This window comes from Maylandia zebra, linkage group LG13 (assembly GCF_041146795.1).
Source record: "Maylandia zebra isolate NMK-2024a linkage group LG13, Mzebra_GT3a, whole genome shotgun sequence".
Lineage (NCBI taxonomy): Eukaryota > Metazoa > Chordata > Actinopteri > Cichliformes > Cichlidae > Maylandia > Maylandia zebra.
The window spans coordinates 16006368-16025824 of NC_135179.1; the positions used below are offsets into that span (position 1 = coordinate 16006368).

Below are 19457 nucleotides of genomic sequence, written 5' to 3' on the forward strand. Positions count from 1 at the left end.
AGCTGTGTGAGTGTTTGTGTGTGTGTTTGGTCCAGACACTGCTGATGTTGTCTGGCCCTAAATTGAAAAATTTTTTATTTTCAAGGTCAGAGTAATGGTTAGTAGTAGATGTTAGGTTAGAGTAAGTCTCTAGGAAGTGAATATGGAGTGTGTTCATGCATGCTCAGTCATCCAGTAAGGAAATCCCAGAAAGGTGATTATGTTTAACTGGAGAAAGGCATCCTGGACAGGGAGGAATGCTGGTTTGAGTCAAGGAGGGAAGACCATCCCTTTAGGGGGCCGAAGGGTTCATCTTTCACCATCTTCCAATGCTTTGATTGCAGCCATTCCCCAACTTTGTGTGAATGGTACTCATGGCCACTGATCAATGGTCGTTGACAGTTTGTATATTAATAATCAGGAAACTGACCACACGGCCCATTGTTAGTCAGAGGTCTTAGTTTCAGTCACTATGCAAATGTGCTGTTCATAAGGGTTGGAGAAATCTGCAGTCAGCTGAGACTGAAGAAGTCACTTGGATGAGTGAAAAAATCTACACTGATCTACACTGGCTGTAGTTCAGCATCAGTGTACTGTAGAGCGCATGGTACCCTGAAGGTATCACCTTTTCATCTTTGCGTTAGTATAGTAGTTACTTGTGCCTCACCATCCGCAAAGAGTAATTTGGCTCATGAGCATCACTCAAGCAAAACATGACAAAGAGTGTGAGGCCTCTATGAGTCTGCATTGTAATCTACATGCTTTAAGCTTTGCTAAAATGCTCATAAGTACAATGCTGTCATATTAAAGTTGAGCGATAGATTGTCCACAGTTGCACTTGTTTAACTACATTTGCCTACATTTGATAACTGGCACAAAACACAAAGTATATTTGAGAGTAATTGGAATTGTTACGTACATGCAAATGCTTTGACTTTGACTAAAACTAGATTAAAAACTAAACGCTAAACATTTTAATTAATGGAAATAAAATAAATATTAAACTTAAAAACAGAAATAAGTGCACTCACAAATCTGAGATAAAACAAAAACAAATCATACAGCATTTTGTTGAACAAGGTGTGTATTGAGTCTTTAGACTACCTACATGATAGTGAGTCAATTAAAGGTAATTAAATATATTTGTATTCTAATGTCTCTTATGAACATGTAAAACATAAGCACCTGACAAATCACCTCATTCTAGAAGAATAGTAATAAAAAAGAAAATGTAATAAAACTAAACACAATAAAAAGAATATGAAATCATACTCTAGAAACTAATTGAAACATTAAATTAAAAACAAAATGAAAAGAAAATCTTATGGTAACCACAACCCATTTACAGTTTTGAACAGGTGACTTTACTCAATTTCTCAAAACCCTACAGCTGGTGTAATAAAAGACCCTGTGTACTTGTTAGTGCCACTTCAAGGGTGAGTAAAACCTTCACAGGGGGCGGCACTAAAAAAATGAAGATTTCATTCAAGAGATTTAAAGATAAATTTCCATCACAGGTTAAAGCTCACAGCACAAGGTGAAGGTGCGCCTTTACCTTGTTCACGCCGTCTGCCATAGCCTGCAATGTGAGCTCTCTGGGTCCATCCACTGTCTTGCCATCATCAGTTGGTCCCCAGCTAGCACTGTAGATGTCAATAATCTGGGGCATGTGACTGATGGATGATGCCTCAATGATGTCAGTCATAAATGGCTGGTCCAGCATTCTGATACCTGAAAGAGTAAAAGTCTGACTCCAGTTTTGTGGTACAAACAGATGCCGTCAAGTTGATACCAAAAAGTAAGTATAAGTTACTAATTTACTTGCTAATTAAAGAAAGCATAGGTTTTGCATATCCATAGTGTGCAAAAAGTATGATGCATTCATGCATGTAAACCCTAAACAATGTTTAAAGCAAATCTTTATGTTAGCTTTGTAGCAGAACATAAATCAAGCTGTCAGTACTGATTTTCTTATTTCTAATTTGTTACTCAAAAAGCGAAAAAATCAAAATCAAAATCAAAATGAAACAAAAACTGGACTCTTGTCCTGTTTTTCAGTTGAATCTAAATCTTCCTACTTCTGTGAGTAGAGAAATACCATTTTAACATGTTTCAGCAATGTAACTCTACTCTTCCATAATGCCCTACAGTATATTTTATAGGTGAAGCATTTAGTATCTCCCTTGCTGAATCACCCTCCCAGCTTTCACCACATCACCATCATCGTGTTTAACATTGCTGTCCCCTCATTGTTATTCCTCTGTTGAAACTGCAAGCTTATTATAACACACACCTGCCACCTTGGAGTTATAGGCGACTCCCACACCACAGATGTTGTTGTTGGCTGCCGCAGAAACCTCTCCAGCACATCTTGTGCCGTGACTTGTGACAGCGGAAAGCAAAGAAAGCGCTTAAAATGATTTGCATTCATTTACATACATTTGAAAATGATATATTGTGGTTTAGGTCTGAGCTAAGCATTCACACATTCATTGTACCCCTTGTCATTGTTGCCTTTGTGTGTGTCTAGAATGAGGATATTGATAACAGCATGGGTAGATTTAGCCATAAATCTATTATAATTAACAGAATGGATCTGCCTGAGGAAAAGCAACATTTCCATCCATTTTCAGAGCATTTATATGAGTCTGAGTACGACTGCACATATCAGCGTTTTGTGTTCGTCATGTGATGCGTGTCTATGTCTCCATCCCGTTACTCCCCACAGGGACACTGCAGTCAACCCTTCTTTCCCAGCATGCTTTGCTACAGACAGGCAGCTATTTATAACAACCAGCCGATTAACCAGCAAGTATTGCCCGGCAGTCAGCAACTGCTTCAGTACCAGACCCAAATACCCACTTCTCTATGTAACAGACACTTGCACATATGTAGATATAGCTGAGCAGATGGAGGTACAGAAGGAGAGATAGAGAAAGAATATAGTTCTCTTTGCTCCTTTGCTCCATATGTGTTGTAGTGGTAGTGGATCCCCTGGTGTGATTGGGAGGCAGATAAGACGTTATCAGACAGAAGGTCACCACCATGAACACTTGTCCCTGAGAGGAGACTAGACTTGTGGTTGTCCGCCTTTATCCACCTTATCTCCTCCAAGTGAGAAGCTAAAAATAGCCATTGTGTTTTCTATTCTCTTGTGTTGGACAACAGCTCTGTTTATACCACACCATTATGTCTTAATGGAACTATGTGGAGAGAAAATCAATAGAAGAGAGCTGCCAGACTCTAGGGAGAGCACACACGTGCACACAAAAACACACTGAGTATGTGTATATAGAAATAGGCAATGTCTGGGCGAGCTTTACCTGTTAAACCAGTCATCTGTGTAGCGCGGAAATGGGAACGGGTCATTGCTGCTGAAGTCATAGCTGGCATCGGCATTCTGAAAGGACCGAATGGATGCATTTACGAAAACAACATAGAGACAGAAAAACAGCAGGAGAGACGACAGGGCAGAGCATTTCACAGTCAAGTGCTGACCTTATCACAGTCTGTTCTGTCATCCTTATGCACCGGTCAGGGGTGATTTTGAATTCTAAGCTTGCTAGTGCGGAAGCTAATCAGGTAAATCTAGCCACCCAACCTGCAGCTCAGGGAAGATTTAGGCATTTTTAGAAATGTTTTCATTCACTTTTTTTTGCCAAAACTACAGCATGAAGCAGCAGTGAAGGCAGGCTACATCTAGTCTGATATTGTTTTTGTTAAAAAACAAAACAAAACAAAAAAAACAATTTCTTTGCACATTCCTTTATATGTTGCATGGAAAATAGAAAATAGGTGAAGTAGTCTTTTGGAGCATTTGCAATCATACATGAAAACAGAATATATAAGACAATAGTCATTATTTGGTCTGACCACCTTTATTTACACAGCTTGAACTCTCTTAGGTTTTCTGGGAATTCTTTAAAGTTGTCTTCAGAAATAACTCTCTGAGTTTCTTGAAGGGCATTCAAAGCTTTTCTTTTTGTGTTGGTTGAGTTTTCCTCCATTGCGTGTCAAGATGATCACACTGCTACAATGCTGAGGTCCAGGCTCTGGGGAGGCCAGTCCATGAATGATAGTGTCCATTATGTGTTTTTCATGCTTTTATATTTGACCTCATTGCCATGCTGAACAATGCAGTCATTGCCAATTAGAGTATTTCCAGACATGCTACAGCATGGTGTGTTGGACCAAAATACTTTTCCGTGATCATAATTTCCACAATTGTGAAAAGATTTCCAACACCAGTGCCTGAAATGCCACCTTAAACTATACCAGACCCACCACTATGTTTCACAGATGACTTCAACTCTCACTGTTTTACCTGACCTCTTTCATACATACTGATATTTGAATCAAAGATGGATTTATCATTCAGTTCATACCTGCCAGTTCTTGTGTAATTTGGCATACCTCAACCTGTTTCCCTACCTGAAGAATGACTCAGTCCTTGACAGCCACACTTTTATTGAGACCATTTCTGTTAAGACTTCAGAAAAAAGTCGATGAATCAACTGAAATGACAGATGCATCTCTCAGGTCTTCTGGCAGGTCTTTTGTTTGTTTTCCTATTTTTGAGTACATGACTTTCAAATACTGTTCAACTGTAGTAGTTTTTTAAGCCTAGTACTTCCTCTTTTGTCCTCCGCTTGTCCAGTTTCTTCAATTCTTCTTAAGGACACACTGCACACTATGCCAAGACTTGCCTAGGTTTTCATTTAATAGCTATTTTTTTTCACCTTACTGAAAAAAAAATATTTCATGCAAGTCAAACTGTGTTATCTTTGACATTTTTCACAGATTCAGCTAAGAAAATTGGAACAAATTGGTTCTTTGCCAAGTTGTCACCATAGAACAAATGTTATCTAGACAATACTGATTCATCCTTTAAGATATATGCCTTTTTATGTTTGAAAGATTGATAGGTCAGTGCTAAGTGGCTAAAACAAATAAACAAAAAAAAACAATTCCTCTGAAATTAAAAAGATAAGACTCAGTAAAGAAGCAGTCAATGTCCAAAGAAAAACACTGAAAGACCTTTAGAAAGCCTGGAGAATTGTTGGCCTAGATCACTTTAAAAAGTCTGGCCTGGTTCTTTGGAAGCAAAATATAAAGAAATGAGTGGCGGCTCGAGACTTTTGCACAATACCTTAGAGCAGCATAGAAAAGCTTACATCAGCATTGAACATTATTGTCTAACCTTCATAAAGACATGATTTATTGTAGTGCAGAATTGTATTCGACTGTATTAGATTTAGCTAGCTTATCCTAATAAACTTACAGTATGGTTTATACATTAAAACTCATTTGAACACCTTCATGCAACACTTAACTACCAATATTTAATCTGCGGCAATACTAAAGTAATGTGTGGTCACAGTGGGGATTTCAAACTGAGAAAGTAATGGCCAAATCACTGCCAACATTTAATTCCACATGGCCAAAAGTAATATGATCAGAGCAAACAGCAACGGAAAAGCAAGAGAAAGAAAATGCAGGAGACAGACACACATCCGCTGACAGATAGTAACCCAGTCAACAGAATTATCAGAATAACCATGTCTGGAAGATATTCACACACAGTAAGACATCCTCGGGTAAACACTACACTTGTTCTTACTTTAATACAAAATGACCTATTGACTTATTGCAGCAGGTGAAGTCTCTCCTTTACTTGTCACTCTTGTCACTTGGAGTGCATCCTGTTTTGAGCTGTGTATTTAGTCCCTATAACATGCCGCTTTGTGTGGTCACGGAGAAAACACAGCACTGTTCATTAGCTACAGACCCAAATACATCAGATCATTCTTGGAGGCTGTTTCCATGCTGCAGATTGTGAGCTGTGTAGGCTGGCATTTGGAGGAGATGACTCAGTCAGCAACAATGGAAGAAGAAAAACGACAATAGCTTAGTGACCCAATGGAGAAACACTGTAATTATCACAATGTGGAGCAGACAACTAGAGGACAGTACAAATACTTAGAGCCACTAGGGTTACGTGATGGAGATCACTTCATAACTATGTAATTGTTTAAAGAGAAGGGGTAATAAACAGAAAGGTGAAAGTTACCTAAAGTATTTGTGACATTTGGTTTCCTCTTTTCGTGCTCTAAGTAGGTATGATGCCACACAAAAATTACATATAACATATGGCTCAACAAAAGCAAAGTTAGAAATCTAAAGTTTTGTCTTTAAATGTTAATACTCAGAGCAGAAACATTTGAAACTAGAACATGCCGTTCCCTAATAGATTTTGAGTCCACGTCAGACGCAGAAGTGTGTCCTTGTTGTCTTTTATTAAATGAAGTGAAAAGTCCTGAGCCCTAGTAATAAATGACACCAAGCCTGTCGATGAATGACTTTCTGTGCTTCTCAAGCTCTTCTTCTGCTATCAATCAGGCTCTACTCTTTCTCTGCTGTCCTGTGCACAGCAACAGTCGGAATAATGGATTCTGCCGAGCCTCAGCCTCGTCAGCTTTCCCCAGCAACCACTAGCTGTTCACTGTCACATGAGCTTATGGTACTTAAGTGAACAATGAAGCAAACTTGTCATCCATCCATGCTCATGTGGTAGTGAGGCAAGTATTTTTTTTTTCTAGAGTCAGCTATAGTAAGAATTAGATCACACGAGTTAACAGCTCATTCACTCAATTGACAGCTGCAAAGTAAGGTTGTGCAACTGTACAACTGTACAACTTCGTTTACTCCATATTTCTGTCAGCTTTTTGGCTTATCGGGCCAAAAGGAGAAGATGTATCCGGGCAGGGCTCTTGTCACATTTACACTAAGCCTTTTTAAGATATCCTGTCAAAGAGATATTTCACCTTTAAATTTTACTATGGCTTTATTTAAACACTACTTTTAACTTTTTAACCTGAAGTGGTAAAAGTACTGAAAATACTGAAAACATTTAAGAAGAGCTTAAAGATGTTAATCTAACCCTCTCCTTATTTTACAAATCATGTTGTTTTGTCCGGCCCAACATGGGAATGACTGGACCAAGTCAGTGTAATACGACATATTAGTGGGACCCCTGAGAAATTGCTCTAAGTAGTTAAAATTTGTTTTATTTCCTGAGGTATGTTGGTGATGAAGGGGGAAACTCAGACAAAACTTTCTTATGTATCTCTCCCAGAACCATTTATCATGTTATCAGGACAGATTTCAACAGGCCACTAGTGCTGATAAGCAAATTTATAATGTAGGAAAGTTAATGCACGATTTCTTGGAAGCCCTTGGCAAAACACTTTAACTATAGTACAAGGTCCCAACCAATTTCAGGGAGTTTACACTGCCTATTCTCAGTTTTAGTGGACATAATCTTAGGCCACATAATTCCCTTTAAAATCTTTTAAAAAGTCTTTGTGAAGACATCTCTCCATTACAGAAAACAACATGACATTCCTCAGAAAGGACCTAAAACTCAATATTACAACCTTTCACAAAGTTCAATTTAAAAGAGAAAAGACAAATGTTATATCCTCTAAAGCGAATAACAAATAACACCATTGATCAAGTTGCATGCACTTGTCTCAGAACTATGGCCCCTATAAATAAGCAGTCTCTTTCTTGTGCCATATCGCTCATGCAACTTTTGACTAAAAAAAAAAGAAAGAAAATTGCTCTGACAACCATACACAGCAATCTGTAGTGGTCACTGAAATCAGCCAGTAATTACATTTTCATTTAATAAAAATCTAGAATATGTCCATGAATCAGCACAGTTTGAAATCCGCTCACATTTCAACCCGTATGTCTCAAAATACTATTAGTGTCTTAATCTGTTTACAGTCTTATGCAGATTTCAACCTTTTTGGTGCTAAGGTCACACCCCTAGAAACACCATAATAATTGTAAATAATTAAATTATCCTTAAATGTTATCAAACACAAAAGTTAGAGATCTCATACATGGCATATCTTTGCATATCTGATAATTTAGCGATACATGAAAACATTTGTGTACGCACAAGAGTGTTTGTGTGCCGTTTGATTTGAAGTAGCAAAAGCTAAAGAAACGCATCCATGCCCATATAAGTAACAAACTAAATTAACAAGCGGCATCACTGTGGTATTTTAAAATGCCATCTCATCAGCCTGAAACACACTGGCTTCTTCAAAATGCCTTGGTTGTTTCATGGCACGCCACTCATTCAACACGCAGTGCAGCCGATTACTTAACGTTATAGAGAAATCATTTACAGGCGGATACAAGTGCCAAAATCAGTATTTATACTCTTATGATTACTTTCTTGAGAAAGCTCATTAGTCATTTGAAAACCAAGATGATTGTCATTTTCAGTATAAAGAATCTAAAAGATTCTAAAATGCTTTTACAACCACAGACATTCAACAATATAGAAGTTGAATTTAGAAGTCAGAGTCATTAGTTATTTAGACCTTTGAACCCCACATATCTCCTGAGACATCCATGTGGGCTCACGTGTCTGTGAGTGTTGAAATTGTGTCTGTGGATCCAGTTTGCAGTGTAAAAAAGGATTTGAGTGTTACGTGAGAGTAGAAGGGCATTATATACACCAGGAGAGGATAGAACAAAGAGAACACTAACTGACAGCATTAAATACTATACGTAATGTAGTTAGATTAGTTATATCAGTGTATCAGCACAGAGCTACCGGTCACCTCACAGTAAGAAGGTTCTGTGTTTGAGTCTGTCCAAAGACGGGCTTACCAGGTTAACTGGTGGTTCTAAAGTGGCTGCTGGTGTGATGTAGTTATCTGTCTATCGGTGTTAGTGTTACCCTGTTAATAACAATGATAATAACAATAATAAATTGATGACAAGACATAGAAGAGCTGAGCCATGGGTAAAGAAGTCTTCATGCATTAAATACACGAATTTCACTGAACTTCAGGGGGATAAATGGGCCATGTTTGAATTAACTTGGTTTTCCTATGGTAGAATGCAGATAAATCAAAAGTTAAATGCTGAAATTTATCCAGTGGTTGAATCTTTGTAGTGAAGCAGTTGTTTCCTAGGAAGGGAATGACTGCCCAACTGCAACATTCCTAAATTTCACCCGGCTCATGGGACTTTTCAAACTAATGGCTGCAGAGGAAGAAGCGAAAAAACTCTCATGTATGTATCCACTTTTGAAAAATTGTTTCAGTTATCTGCTGCCTCATGCTGTTTCATTAGAACCATGCTAAATATAGTGAAGTGTCACTGTGGTATTTTAGCATACTGTTTCATCAGCCTGGAATACAAAGGCTTCCTCAAAATACCTGGCAGCTCAGAACAGCTGGTCCAACATACAGTAAAGCTTAGTGCTAAGCTTTCAGCTGAAACAGCTCTTCATTGCAGCTATGGGACTTCACCTTTTGTCACATCTTGTGCATCCTTTTGGAGAGGGACCTGTTACTACTTCACTCTTTCTGGCTGTTGTGCTGGTTAATTTCGACTATAATTCACTGTTTTTAACAACTGCTGATAACTGAACAATACTTAACCTTCTACGTGAGCTATGCTAACCTTTGTTAACAGGCGATGTCCTTTTGTTTGCTTTCTCTCCCTCTTCTTGCTTTCTTTTCTGTGTGGATACAGTGGCTCACGGTCCCCAAGGTAGAATAAATAAAATATTATCAGTGCTGCAAAGGGCAGTCCTGGTATGAGGTGGACCAAACCATTTTGTTTCATTTGTAAGGGGTGAGAGTTGGTATTTTAGGCAATCAAGCTCAAATCACACAGTCAGTTTATTCAGGCAATTATGTCATTGTTATTTAGAAATTGAAAAAAGCGAAATAAAATGAACTTTTCATTCCAGGCTTGCAAGGGTCACCAACACCATTGGGTCCTGTTTTCAACATTTTACTATAACTACAAGGCCCATGCAGATTGTCTGCGTGCTGAGATACAAAGAAAGATCAACTCCATTCTCATCTGTAGGAATTAAATCAGATTCAATGTCTGTTATTTTGCCTGTGATTTTTACTACTATTATTTTATATTCAGTTCTTTAATTTTTTTGATGGTAGTAAAAACAATATATAGAACTTGTTAGAATATAGTGAAAGACTTGAATTGTGAGATGTGTGTTTTTGTGAATCTTGTGAAGCACTATTACTCTTGCCCTTGCAAATAAAACACAGCCTCGCTTTTTATTTGTCATATCAAAATGTATCTCGTAAACTGTAGCATTATGATCTTGAAAAACAAGCAGCCTAAAACCCTTGCAAGAGCTGACATTTGTCTCCTCAAAGCAGCTCTACCACATAATCAATTCAAAGTAACGACTCGAGATCAACTCAAAATGGTTTTTAATGTTTTCTTTGTTTTGTTTCGGGGGGGTTTTCTAGGTATGTCTAGGTCTATAAAAAAGCACAACAACAATAGCACCACAGGATTACATACACAGTGCCACGCACACAGACACACACTTTGGATCTATGCACAGCATGATCCATCAATCCAGCGGAGGATGCTCCCGCATCAACACAGCTGAGGCTGTGTTATTTTTGGGCCACAGCTCATCTCTGTTCACAGGCAAGACATGCAAAGGCAGGCAAAAATGGATACATGCATGACAGGGGGAAAAAACAAGCCACATTTAATGAGCAATAGCTACAGCAGACAAGTACAAACAGAAAGCCCTTTGCATCAGGATAATCTCCTGGAAACAAAACATAAGCAAACAGCTGAAAAAAGAGCCAAAACTCTTGGCATTTTTAGATAAAAGCCTAAAATACCATAAACATCAGTTTTCAAGTAGGAGGATTTTGAACTGAACAAAGCATTAGAGTTTCTTTAGAAGGTTTGCATTTGTTCATCCCTAGATTGAAGAAGACACCACAATGCAGACACACTGATGAAACTGCACAAGTTATAGTGTAATCAGACTGAACCTTCAAGGCCGTGTTCCATTTAGCAATCCCTCTTGTCCTTTAAGGTTTTATCAGTATTCTGGAGATAGAGCATCACATTATGCAGCACCAACTACCCTGGCATTATCTCTGCTTGTGACAGATCGGCCTGCCATTGTGCCTGCTACAGTGCAGTGTGCATTAACATTAAACAGCTTGGCTGGCCGTCTGCCTGCCTCTGCGTCCTCCGGGAACACAAGGAGACTCAGCAGCCATGAAGGCAACTTGGAAAGCACCTGTCACTGGCAATGACAAACCACACGAAGCCCATGAAATCCTCGACCTAAACTCCTGCTTTGTTTATTAACAGCACTTTACGCAAATGAAGGAAAGTATGACATTAAAAGAAAATGTATGTACTCACATAATTTGATGCCAGGTCTGGATGTAGATAGTCAATACCTGAAATGGGACTTTTTTTAATTAATATATAGCATGCATCACAGAGGATAGCAAAATATCTTGCCATTTTTATATCATGGTTTCCTTTTTGCTTTATTATATTCTGAATGCTTGATAATGAGGATAATGATGAATGATATTATTCTGACACAACTTTTCACAAATTTGCAAATGACTCAAATTGCGCAATTCAATTTAGATGATTAACGAACTGGGAAAAGAAAAAAATTACATGTTAACAATCTCTAAAATTAATATTCCACAATCACAGGGCCCAGCGTCTCAAATATAATGAAATCAAATGCAGTTGTATCTTTGGACTTTAAACTAGAAAATTGAGCCTGTCAGCTTGGATTCAACAGTTGTAATGGTAATATTCAATATATACAAAAATGATTAAATGCTTCTTTGTGTGTATAAAAAAAAAACAGCATGCATACTAAAGGAGAAAGAGGTTTCTGGGTTTTTTTTATTGCACAATGACATGCGGCTGTTTGAAAACCTGGTCAGTAAATCCTGATTTCATGCTGTGAGTCCCCTCAAACAGGGAGACAAATTAATCAGAACCAAGATACATTCTTTATTAAGTTCAACATATACAAATAAATCGGCTCGATGGATATTTGGAGGTGTGATTAAGTGCTTCCAGACAGTGCTCCTGGTTATAAATTAAGGATTTTATACTCACCGTCATCCATGATTGCGATGGTAACTCCTTCGCCTGTGTAGCCCAGTTGCCAAGCTTCAGCCACATTAAGATCCAGCCCAGGGGTCCCGTCTGCCTGGCCTGTGTTTATCTAATCACTCAGACAATATGGAGAACGTCCATGACTCATGGCACCCAGGTGAGCCACCATTAGGAAATTAGTCAACATGCAGAATGTGTGCATGTGCAGGATGTTATGGATAAGGACTGCTTGAGGGTGATTTTGAAAGGAAGGGGAAGTAAATGTCAGCAGATTCATCTGACATGCCAGATGAATGAAAGCGAGCTTGTTACAGCATCAAATTCATGCTCACCGGTTAATGTAAACGAGGGGAAACTAGGCAACATGAATGCAGAGATGAGATGGCATGATATTTGCCAGGCTAATTTAACAAAGAATAACAATGTTCATACAGAAGGCGGTAGGGAATATGGTCGGTCTCTGAGTAATTAAGGTGGAAAAAATGTGGGCTGGTGCTAAAGGTCAGGCTTCACGCAGACAGCTAGCTGGCTTATTACTCACCAGATACCACTGCTTGGTGAATAGAGGGTCACTCATGTTAACTTCAATATCGTTGATATTTCTGTAGCCTCGCTTCTGACGACTGAATCCCTCCTGTTCCATGACATTCTTCACCTGCGGGGGAAAGGGAAAAAAGAAAAAAAAGTCAGGTCAATGTCAGTTTAAAATCAACAATGATCTCACGCACATTTTGAAAAGAATCATACAAAGAGCCAAATGAAACCCAGGTGTGTTTATGCTGGAGCACAGAAGCAATAAGATTCTGCTTGATATGACGCTTGAGATGTTGCCTGGGATTGCTCTGTGCACAGGAAATCACAAAACCCAGCTGTGCTCTACTGTACCGTGAAGGCAGAACATCACCTAAATGAAAGAGGCTATTTTTTTTTCTCCTAATAAGAGTGGCTGCAGCTGGAGCCGGGGGCTCCCAAACTCACCTTGTCAGTATGCTCAAAAGCCACAGCAATTACACTCGCAAACACGCTTGTGTTTCTCTGAATCATCAAAGAAATCTCAGCAGATGAACAGCTCTGATTTGGATTACAAATGCTTACTGAATGCTGCCACAATAACCATTATCGAGCTCAGAAAGATAACATAGGACAGAACAAATAAATGATTGGGATGAAATGTAGTTGCTTGATTAGCTGGTGGTTGGCATGAAAATGACTGGTTGTCTTTGATAGCGATGTTGTATTTAATTTCTGCTCACACTTCAAATCATAGAGCTAAGAAAACACTCCCATTATTCCGCTGCCATCATCTCTGTCAGCAACTGAGGACAGGAGTAATAATAACCTATCAATTTAGTCATTCTAATTGGGAACTGCACCCCATCTCCTGTGACAGTTTAACTTTTCTCTCTCTCTCTCTCTCTCTAAAATACTGTACCCATATTCAGTCATTTGGAAAAGCTGAATATGTGAAGTAGAGGCAAAGGAACAACAAGCCACTTAATCTTTTAGAGTCTGGCACTGGCTAAACCAAGCCTGAAGAGAAGCTCTCAATTTGAAATTTATTGCCAACACTCTGCTTGTCTTGAAGGTCATATGGACAATGATTTCATTTGAAGGTTTTGGGTCAGTTTCTGATTCTCTCTATTTCTCTGTGCGGTTGTACGTGAGAAACTAAATGTGTTTTTCACAATTTCAAAGCTTCATTTTCAAAAGAGGTCTCCAGCTAAATGTTCCTCTTATGTTTACCCTTCACAAATTCCCTCTAGTGTGTCACAAAGAAACAGGCATTGTCTGGCGTGTTTACCCGCAAAGATAAGAGAGCGGAGCAGCACTTAAATGTGTCCTTCTAAAATGGCCAAAGCCTATTCAGCTGGCTCTCCTGTTATGGTATACCCTACACAATCATGAGGCAAAGAAACTGTAAATAAGCACACAAATCAGCTAAACAGAAACTAACTCTGTAAAGTAAGATCTCTTGCTTAAAGTAAGATCGCTGTTTTAGCCTTATATTACTTTTGTTTTCACAAAATTGCATTCATATTCAGAGCGGCTAGCGGCAATATCTATATTATCCTGGCATTTCCTCGTCTTCTTTCCATCCATCAGCAGTTTATTCCTTTACTTGGCAGGAGAGTTGGTATTTCCCTTGAGACAGCATGTCATACTGCCCACTCACAACATCAAACAGTGCCCATGCACTGCCATCACTCTCCGCCTTTGCCACTGCCTGCTCACAATGCTTCAGTTCACTCCAAATCAAAGAGCAGTGCTGGCTGTCTCCTTTCTCACTGCCCTCATTTCCCTCCTGGCTTTTCCATGCGTGCATCTTTCGGGGTCAGGGGATGCTGCTCACTCACAACATTTTTTTTAATGTTCTACATTCCACCTTTGTTCCATTCCCACTTTTTAATATAGCCTTTTAATCTCTATTAAAAGGCTATATTATATTATCTATGTCTCATTAAAAAAAGTGTATTTCAGGAATTATGGATGGACGGATCAGTGGATAAACTGGGAAAAAGCAGGGAAGTATAGACAGGTATGCACAGAGAGAAATGCAAAGGAGAGATACAAGTAGATTATTTGGGTCGGAAGTGGGTCAACACGCTCCACTAATAGAATCTGAGGAATAACAGGGTTCTTGGGACACCACCCAGTTCCATCAATACTGCTACTCAATTAGACTGCATGTTAAATGAGTGTTTAATGACTCAGTTACAGGTAAAAAGAGGTTTAACAGAATATAATATCTACTAAATACAATGCTTCTTTATTTAGGGCTGTGGAATACAATTTCCACCAATTAGATCTTTCTTTTATGTTCACAGAGCTGAGAGATATTACTGTAGGTTGGGAAATGACAGAAAGATACGTCAAAATTATAAACACAGAATATAAAATCAGACTTGTTGACCTCATAGGTTCTGGAAATCCAAAGAAAGCAAAAGCCTTGGTGTCACACGTGAGCATGTCAAGCAGCTGATTAAAACCTGGAATGTAGACCTGCCCATGTTCGTGCTGTCTCACTTCCATTTGCAGAATTAGCTCGTCAGAGTGGCTCGCATTTATTTTCATTAGCACCTCTCACAAACGCAATTAGAGAGGTTAGTTGATTGTCTGCAGCAGGACCTCCACTTTCACTGCATCCAACAGTGGACAGAGCTGAACACACACAGCTCAGCACACAACAGTACTGAGCTTCAAGATGCGGCGCATACATGGTTTTTATATAAGAAAAAACAGCTGAAACAATTTGTGAGTGAGTCCAGTGTCATTATTGTCATGAGATTACCATAATTTACACTTGCTTCATAATTGATTGAATTATTTTTCAAGCAAAAAGGGCAAATATTTACTGCCATAAATGTAAGAGTTGATACTTTTCTTCATTACTGTAAACTGATTATATTTTGGGGTATTGGACAGTTGGTCAGACAAAAAATAAATATTATTGTGAGACTTTGTCTTACAGGACAAGTAGCAGTTAATTGAGATTAAAACATCAGTGGAAGTGGGCGACTTGTAGCAGTGACAGGGGAAATAACCACTGGCAACCCAAAGTGGGCGAGTCAGGTCAAAACTAATCTCTACTTTGAGGTTGTCATAGGCCATTAGCTACAAAGCAATCCCCAAAAAAGGCATTGCTTTACGTGTGTAAGGCCTTATGAGCGGAAAAATTGTGGTAAATGGGTAGACTTATTAAATATTAACCCAAACAATAAGAAGATTACTTGAAAATGAGAATAATGTTTACCGTACTTACAGCTATTGTTTGTCAAGAGGTAACAAACTGTATGTGGAAATCGATCATTGCACGACTTATTACCCAATCCAAACATTTAAGATCCCAAATTAATGATTACATACTTAACCAAGTGCAACATAAACATCACCAGACTTTGTAAGAAAGTATATTTTCATTAGAAAAGCAGATGTCAGAAGAAAAAAAAAGCCACTTTTTCTCATTAATATAGCTCAGCTTTTACTACTGCAAATGCAGAACCACTGAAGCGCCGACTAATCCAAGAAATGGCCCTGTTTATTATTGTGTGCAATCAAAATGTTTCTGAGGAAAATGCTAATCATAAAATACAAAAATGAAATAAAACAAGGAATTAGATTCACTGCAACATTATGAAAAATAAAATCTAAAATAACGTCCAAAAACAAGTGTATTACGTTTTAGCATGTTATTTAGTGCTGGGTTTGGAATTGCTTGCATTCTATTTGGCTCTGATGGGAAAAACAAGTTTTATTTTTTTTTGTTTTTCTGAAAAATAAACAGAAAAAAAGTCAGGACGACGACCAGTTAATCTTAGGCTGAGCCACAGCTTATCATAGTGTTACTGCATAATTACCCTGTAGTTGCGTAAGGACTGCAATTTCTCATTGAGAACTGGTGGTAAAACTGCTATGACTATATACACAATAAAGCACTAAACTAGATGTGGAGCCAAAGGATTTTGCTTCAGTAGCTCATTGGAAGTTTCAGTTTGATGAAATGAGGGTGATTGTGTAGTAGTTTATTTCATTTCTTAGAATTTCTTTAGCCTGCTGTTTGCCAAGTGGTTTGTGAAATCCCGTCCTTGTGAGAGTTTATATCTATGTATTGTCTTTATTTAGAATGTTTCTTGGAACCTGCACCTTGCTTTTTTGTAACAAGCACTGCTTAAGTTAAATCTCTTATTCAGGACTTTTTACATATAGAAAAAAGACACATGTATACACAGTATATTGTTTCATTGTCATATGCATTCTTACCCTTTTGTCTTTTTGGAGCTGCTGTCTCCTACGGGCACTGCGTTTGCTCCGCCTCTTCGAAGTATCCTGAGGGTAGAGGTGAAAGAGCCCTTCTCCGAAGGGAAGCTGGAAAGAAAAGAAAAGAAGTACAAGACAGGGAAATGGATCAGGGGCAGAAATACAGATGGGAGGGTTGAGGCAGCAATCATAAAGTGTGAATGACAAATCAAAATACAATAGTTCATAAAGGAAAGAGGATAGCAGGTTATCTTCCAGATGGAAACAAGGGCACTGACTCCCTGGCTTTCACAGACGGTTAAGCCTGGAGAACAGCATTGGGATCAACCATAATAAGTCACATGGGGAGGGAAATGAGATGCATCATCCAGAGCGTTCCCTCCAGCACTGTGCACAGATTAAAGACCCCCTTATGCTTTAGTAACAGTCAGGGCACAGGTCAATCCTCAAAATAAATGGTTTCAGATGCGGCTGTCAGATCTAATGTGAAAATGTAACACTTCTCAAAAGATTCTCCTTATCTGCCAATGCTCTTTTATTTGAACATTTTTGTCAGATTGAAATGTTCTCATAGTATTACAATATGTGTTATTATTATGGTGGCGATGATTAAGAGTAGTAGCAGTAGCAGTATCATTATCATTGCTTTACATTGGCTGATCACAGATCTGTTTTGCTGTCTTTCTTTTGCCACTCTTTAGGCTTACATTTGTATGTGTGTCCCCTGTCTGTATCCCAGTCTAGTTAATTAAGCTACAAAAGAAGAGAATTCAAACAACACAGACATTGTTTAATGGCGCATATCCCATTAAGACAAATATAGCTGCAGATTACATAACCTGGGAGGCAGTAGACGGAGGGGATGATCTATTGCCTACAAGAAAGCGAGCAAGCCATAGCAGAAATAGCAATGCTGCACAACTACCACAAGGATGTTATCAGATTATGATGATGAGATACAAATCAAACACTTTTCTTTATTATTATTATTACTGTGGAGGTGAGAGGAGAAAAAACACACATCCTCATTCAGAGCTGTGCAGACACCCCTCCGTTCACTGCTACGCCTCACTGACTAAGGCTCCAGCCAATTTCACCCACACATTTATTTTGACATGTGACAAGGAACACACACTGCTGGGGAATTATTTCTATCAGTCTGCCATAAACGTCTTGTTAAGTCTTCTGACATGTTGAAAGGCATCCGAAATTTGTCGAGCTATCTGATTTGTCTCAGGTGAGACAAAGGAGGGCCATGAATGTGAATACACTATGTGCTCTGCAAAAGACAAATAATAAAGAGGTGTTTTATATTTTATTGGAAAATGTGTTTTTCTATGTCAGTCTCTGACAAAGAGGGCATCCAACAAGGTATCCAAGTAAATTTGCTGTTTTTTGATGTGAAGCATTAAAAAAAGGGGAGGGGGTGTCCAAAACTGTGAGGATTATATCAAACCAGAACTTCGTGTGATGTTTTGTTCATGAAATGTTTTGTCTCTTCTTCGACAGCATCTTTCACAGATGGCTCCAGGTGCATCTTCCTTTTGCAGGACACTGAAATTTGATGCGTTTTTGAAATAGAATTTAGCCCACGGGCCGGTGGCAAACCTAATAAACAAGGCCTGCGGTTCAGTGAGAATGACGTCATCAAGTCAAGAAAAAGTGCAGTGAAGTCAAACCAGAAGAAAACCAGAAGAAGCTTCTCAATGTCTCCTCTACTGGATAGTTTCACTACGTGCAATATGTCTGATTGTTTTAAAAGAGCGAGAATGACCACAAACGTTACTAAACAACCAGAAATATTTCGCGCTGACATTTTCATTTAATAATATTTATTCGTTTATCAATTGGTCGGTTTACTTAAGAAAGAAAGAAAAGAAAAAGAAAAACAGTTGCTGCCAGGATTGCGTGATGCTTTTTTAATCAGAGCATCCCTACCTTTCGGGCACTCTGGAACCCATGTTGTGTTGCAACTTGGTGCGCTTCATCCTGTGCGTCCTCATGCAACTGAACCAGAAAATGGTCCGTTAAGACTCCTTCTGCAGCCTGCGTCGCAAGCAGCAGCGCGTTCAGCAGCACTGTAAATCCCAAGGCTGTCCCATATCGGGGCGATCCAAGCATCGTGTCTGGCTTGTGTCAGTATGCCTTGTCTGCTTGCCCGTCAGAGTAAAATCAGTGTATGGGATGCTCCACGTCAGAGAAGCGAAGAGGAGGAACAGGAGGAAGAACAGCGGGATGTAAAGGTGTCGAATCAACGCTTTTGCGAACGCATCTCCTCGTCGTCAGCTGATGGTGGCACTGGAAGTTGGATTTCACCGAGGTGTACCCGCTCTTACCGTGTGCTTCGAGTTGGGGCGGTTGTGGACCAAACCTGCATCCTCAGCTTTCTAGCTCTCCTCTTCCATCTCTTCCTCCTCTCATCTGTTATTCATCTACCTTCCTAGCTCGGGTAGTTTCTGCGCGTGACGTTGTACCAATGGCCTCGGCGGGTGTGTCCCGTCGTTTCCTCCCCCGGATGCGCTCGAGGGCACTTTTCAGCACCTTGGAGAATTCCTCCTATCGTCCTCAGAGTTGATGGAAATTCTATTGATGGGTAGGCTGTCTGGGGCTGGCCATCCAACTGGGGGGGGGGGGGGGAACCGCTGAAAACTCATGTGACATATAGCGACCTTTAAATACAGCTTTCTATAGAAGTCCTACAGAAAGATTTTTATGACATGATTCTTCAATATATTTCTAAGGCTGAAGTTCTC

General features: G+C 39.1%; 1 protein-coding gene across 1 annotated transcript in view; it reads right to left on the reverse strand.

The window, feature by feature from the left end:
• pcsk2 (proprotein convertase subtilisin/kexin type 2) overlaps positions 1-19244 on the reverse strand; it is a 29497-nt gene extending 10253 nt beyond the window's left edge. Inside the window, exons 1-8 of the mRNA XM_004551589.3 lie at positions 18643-19244; positions 16708-16812; positions 12491-12604; positions 11950-12058; positions 11224-11261; positions 3303-3379; positions 2273-2361; positions 1535-1710 (exon numbers count right to left, since the gene is read on the reverse strand). Coding sequence (XP_004551646.3) covers positions 1535-1710; positions 2273-2361; positions 3303-3379; positions 11224-11261; positions 11950-12058; positions 12491-12604; positions 16708-16812; positions 18643-18825 — 891 coding nt within the window. The 5' untranslated portion in view covers positions 18826-19244. The remainder of the gene's footprint in view (positions 1-1534; positions 1711-2272; positions 2362-3302; positions 3380-11223; positions 11262-11949; positions 12059-12490; positions 12605-16707; positions 16813-18642) is intronic.
• Between the last annotated feature and the right edge of the window lie 213 nt (positions 19245-19457).